Genomic DNA, 5291 nt, shown 5'->3' with positions numbered 1-5291 from the left:
AAAAAAAGTCATAGTATAGTATGATTAAAAAAAAGTCATAGTATAGTATGATTAAAAAAGTCATAGTACAGTCTGATAAAAAAAGTCAGTATAGTATGGTAAAAAAAAGTCAGTATAGTATGATTAAAAAAAAGTCATAGTATAGTATGATTAAAAAAAGTCAGTATAGTATGATAAAAAAAAGTCATAGTATAGTATGATAAAAAAAAGTCATAGTATAGTATGATTTAAAAAAGTCATAGTATAGTATGATAAAAAAAAGTCATAGTATAGTATGATTTAAAAAAGTCATAGTATAGTATGATAAAAAAAAGTCATAGTATAGTATGATTTAAAAAAGTCATAGTATAGTATGATAAAAAAAAGTCATAGTATAGTATGATTTAAAAAAGTCATAGTATAGTATGATAAAAAAAAGTCATAGTATAGTATGATTTAAAAAAGTCATAGTATAGTATGATAAAAAAAAGTCATAGTATAGTATGATTTAAAAAAGTCATAGTATAGTATGATAAAAAAAAGTCATAGTATAGTATGATTTAAAAAAGTCATAGTATAGTATGATAAAAAAAAGTCATAGTATAGTATGATTTAAAAAAGTCATAGTATAGTATGATAAAAAAAAGTCATAGTATAGTATGATTTAAAAAAGTCATAGTATAGTATGATAAAAAAAAGTCATAGTATAGTATGATTTAAAAAAGTCATAGTATAGTATGATAAAAAAAAGTCATAGTATAGTATGATTTAAAAAAGTCATAGTATAGTATGATAAAAAAAGACAGTATAGTATGATAAAAAAAGTCATAGTACAGTCTGCAGGTGTGACAGATACAGGTGTGACAGGCGCAGGTGAGACAGATACAGGTGTGACAGATACAGGTGTGACAGGTGCAGGTGTGACAGGCGCAGGTGTGACAGGCGCAGGTGTGACAGATACAGGTGTGACAGGTGCAGGTGTGACAGGTGCAGGTGTGACAGGCGCAGGTGTGACAGGTGCAGGTGGTGACAGGCGCAGGTGTGACAGGTGCAGGTGTGACAGGCGCAGGTGTGACAGGTGCAGGTGTGACTCACCCTCCCAGATGGTGTCTCGGCCGCGGATCAGTCTGAACTTGAGTCGACGGTCTAGTTGACCTTTCTGAACCCGACAGCCGGCAACGGTGACCTTCTTCTTCCCAACAGAGACGTCAAAGATGGCGAGCACCGTCGCCTCACCTAGGTGAGCAGAGACAACCCACTTCCTGTCAGGTGTGAGTTTTGTTTTTCCATATTATTGACATAAAGGACACATAGTGTAGTTTGGAGGGTTACACTTCATGTAAAGACACGTGTGTGTGCAGGTTCCAATAATGCATCTGATGAACTTCAGAGCTCTTCTTCAGACTTCACTACAGAAACAGAAGGTCCGTCTGTACAGTCACTATGTCACAATTTGGACCTCTTCAGTCTGACTGTATGAAAGAGCTTGGACATTTGTGTGTGCTCATCACGTCAGTATGCATGTTAATTAGGTGGTAGGAAATGACATATGTGTCCGCAAGTTTTTTCTTTTGTGTTGGCTACTGTGTATTGGAGTGAGTGTAAGTGCAGCGCACATCACAGTGCAGTTTGGACGTACCTAAGATGACAGACATCCTTGTTCCTCCTTATATGGCAGTCCGAGTGTCGAGTCAATGACGGAAAGTAAGTCTGTCTTGATTATTATGTTTATGAAAGGTTAATGTCGTTTCCATGTGGAAAGGAAATGTGCGTTGTGGGACGCCATTACGCAGTACCTTTTTTTCGCCACACAGCGTCGCTGTTGTCCTGTGTATGACCTGGGTGAGGATGTATGTGTGGGGTTTAGTTTTTTCTCTGAACAGTATGTTATTTGATTGTAACCCAGGTTACTCTTTAGGGTTATTTGTGTAACTGTAGGTTACTGTTTCTATTAAAGGGGAGCGTTGTGATGCTGATTGATATATTTATGTTGTAATGTTGTTTATCATGGAGAGTTTATTTATGTCTAATGAACCTACATTTATTTTGGTACACATATATAGATATTCCTTTATTCTTGCTTCACAGTAACTTGTGTTGGGTTTATGTTAAGACACAGTACTTAATGTTGGTTTATTTGTTATTTCAGACTGATGACAATACTGAGTGTCAAAGGAAAATAAATACAGCTGGAAGTCAATCCAGAGAAGATAGCACGTCTCCTCCTCTTCATTCCTGTGTCCTGACGGACACACCATCTTGTTTACTATCAACCCATACGAACTAGCTGTACCTCCTTACCTCACAAACACTGACCACTGAGTGGACTGCAGAGGACTGACTCAACATTACTGTGGTTCAATACTGATCGAGAGTCACTGAAGACAAATCTGAGTGGACAGATTATTCTCTACTGATAGGAGACACTGTGGGGACGTCCACTCATTTCATTCTCCTTCTTTTCAAATGTCAGTCATACATCTGCTATCTGAATTTAATCTACAGAAGAAGAACATCAGCTGGTTCTGAGCTTATCAACACCAACATTTAATAGTTTTCTCACCGATGACGTTTTCGGAGACGACTGGAGGCAGTTTTCCGCTCAGCTCGTCCTTCAGCTCGTCGATCAGTTTATAGATGACAGTGTGCAGTCGCAGCGGGATGCCGCGCCTCTCCGCCAGCTGCTGGATGGATTTGCTGGCTGCCACGTTAAAGCCATAAATGGAACCTGACGAAGAGGAGAGAGGGTCAGAAACAGTTCCTGTCAGGACAAGTTCTGGGTTTCAGCCCCACTGGTGTTCCTGGGTTTAATCTGCAGTTTCAGACTGAATCAGAGCTGAGATTCAAAAGTTTAATGAACCAGTCGACTCATTCATCACATGAATCCCAGTTTGTATGACTGGATGAAAATAACAACTGTATTTATGAATAACAGATGTGAGCGGCTGGACGGTTTGTCGCTTTACATGTTGCTGGAGCAAAGCATTACAATTGTCTTCACAATTTATTGTTTCTTATCTGTGAAATTAAAGTAAATCAAAGCTTTGTTTCCACTGAGGGAAATGGTTTCAGCTTACAGAGACAGACAGGAGGTCTGCGTCACTGTGACGTGGTGTTACATCTCTGGGGAGCTGCACGTCAGGCTACAGCGTAGGGTACGGCGTAGGTTCCATGTTGATTCAGAGCCTCCACCAAAGCTAGGGCGTCGAGTCAATGCAGAAGTTGCCTTACCTGGGATTTACACTACACCTGCCCCATAGCCTGACGTGCACCTCCCCAGAGATGTAACTCCACAGCGTCACAGTGACGCAGACCTCCTGTCTGTCTCTGTAAGCTGAAACCATTTCCCTCAGTGGAAACAAAGCTTTGATTTACTTTAACTTCACAGATAAGAAACAATAAATTGTTTAATGTGTGTTTAATTTCAGTTCAAATCATTTTTATTTATAAAGCCAAATATCACAAATCACAATATGCCTCAGAGCGCTTTACAGCAGACATATGACGTTGTGTGTTTAATCTGTGTTTTGAATCAGTCAAACTTTACAGCACTTCACAGAAACTCCACCGCCGTCAGTGTTCTGGAGGTGAAACTGCAGAGTGACACAGACGTGTGCGTAGGTTCTGCGTAGAGCTGACACACAGGTATAAATCCACTTTACGCTGCAGGTTGTACCTTTGAACGTGTCGGCCATGTTGATGTCGTTCTCTGAGACGTCTCCGATGCCAAAGTGAATCACTTCCAGCTGACACTGCTGCTGAGCGTCATAACCATCCAGGATGTTGAGGATGGCCTCCACCGACCCGTCCACGTCACCTGCAGGTCAAAGGTCAAAGGAACTCACTCCTCGTGTTCAGTTAATACAAACAGCTCATGTCTGTGTGTGGATAGAATTTACCGTATTTACTGATAATTAACTGCAGATTAACAGTCAACGATAATTTCAATTGTTTCTTATAAAATCCAAAACTGCTCTATTTGTGTTTTTAATGTTTTCCTCAAACTACCTGAGTAAAGCTACAAACAGAGACAGGACACCTGTCGCAGGTGGTCCGCTGAGGGAAAGTAAACAAACCTTGTTTGTCTGAGATGTGTTCAGGGGTCAGGAGGAAGAATGGAAAGAAGGTGGCGTTCACCAAAAGATGGTAGATGGACCTGCATTTGTATAGCGCCTTTATTTCTTTACAAGTCACACTGCACGTCCACTAACCCTGGTTAAATGTCAGCTGGAACATGTAACTCATCTAAATGTTCTGGGTTCATCCCAATATCTGATCTCACACCCACGTGTCCTTCACCTCTTCCTCGCATCTTGGCTCCGCCCTCGTAGGACACAGACACAACATGATTCTCTGAGACAGAGACGCCTGCGTCCACTCAGCAGCAGAGAACTTTAAGCCCTGTGACTGCTGTGACCTCACTGTGATTTCACAGGAGAGCAGCCTATCAGAGCCCAGCTGTGTGTGTGTGTGTGTGTGTGTGTGTCTGTGTGTGTGTACCTTTGTACCTTTGACAATGAGCGGCAAGCTCATCTCGTCTCTCTCCATCCTCTCGCTCGGCCTCATGGCGAATTTGACCCGGTTGGCTTGGTAGAGAAGAGACTTCCTCTTCCTCCAGCTCAGGTGACTTAGCCCCTCCCTCTCCTTCCTGTACTCCTCCAGGTGTAGTTTCTGTTTGAGTTCGATGACACTCTGCTCCTCCTGAAGCTTCTGCTGCTCCTCCTCGTACCTCCTCCACTCCAACACCTCCCTCGCTCGCTGCTGCTCGGCGACAAACACATAGTTTATTGGCTGCGCAGCACGCTGACATCACAGCCATTTAACACACATTCAACCAATCACTGTGAATTCTGTGTGACCCTGAAATATCGTCCAGTCACCACATCTTTAAATTTGACCAATCATCATCCTGTGAGTTTCACCAGTCACAGCAGTCCTCTGAGCAACATCACCAAACTCACTTCCTCAGATTTACAGTAACTACTGCTAAAGACAGCGCCAGGAAACACGCTCTGATGTCCTGCACGCACACAGCGGGTCACTGTTTGACATCATGAGCATCACGGTGGTGGAACACAGTCTGGAGTATCTTCAAACGCTTCATATCCCTGAAATCTGTAAAACCTAAAGGAAATTTCATGCTGTCGTGGGTGCTCCGACATGTTCTCCCTGTGTCAGCGTGGGTTTCCTCCAGGTGCTCCGACATGTTCTCCCTGTGTCAGCGTGGGTTTCCTCCAGGTGCTCCGACATGTTCTCCCTGTGTCAGCGTGGGTTTCCTCCAGGTGCTCTGACATGTTCTCCCTGTGTCAGCG

The 5291-nt window shown here is 42.4% G+C and overlaps 1 protein-coding gene across 1 annotated transcript in view; it reads right to left on the bottom strand.

Annotated features, from left to right (window-relative positions):
- mtif2 (mitochondrial translational initiation factor 2) overlaps positions 1-5291 on the bottom strand; it is a 21740-nt gene that overhangs the window by 1529 nt on the left and 14920 nt on the right. The window contains exons 10-13 of the mRNA XM_050043462.1: positions 4488-4740; positions 3656-3796; positions 2543-2707; positions 1075-1215 (exon numbers count right to left, since the gene is read on the bottom strand). Of these exons, the coding sequence (XP_049899419.1) occupies positions 1075-1215; positions 2543-2707; positions 3656-3796; positions 4488-4740 (700 nt within the window). The remainder of the gene's footprint in view (positions 1-1074; positions 1216-2542; positions 2708-3655; positions 3797-4487; positions 4741-5291) is intronic.

The sequence above is a fragment of the Epinephelus moara genome, chromosome 5 (assembly GCF_006386435.1).
Source record: "Epinephelus moara isolate mb chromosome 5, YSFRI_EMoa_1.0, whole genome shotgun sequence".
NCBI classification, from domain to species: domain Eukaryota; kingdom Metazoa; phylum Chordata; class Actinopteri; order Perciformes; family Serranidae; genus Epinephelus; species Epinephelus moara.
Note: the sequence above shows the minus strand (reverse complement) of the source record. Positions and strands in the feature narration are given on the sequence as shown.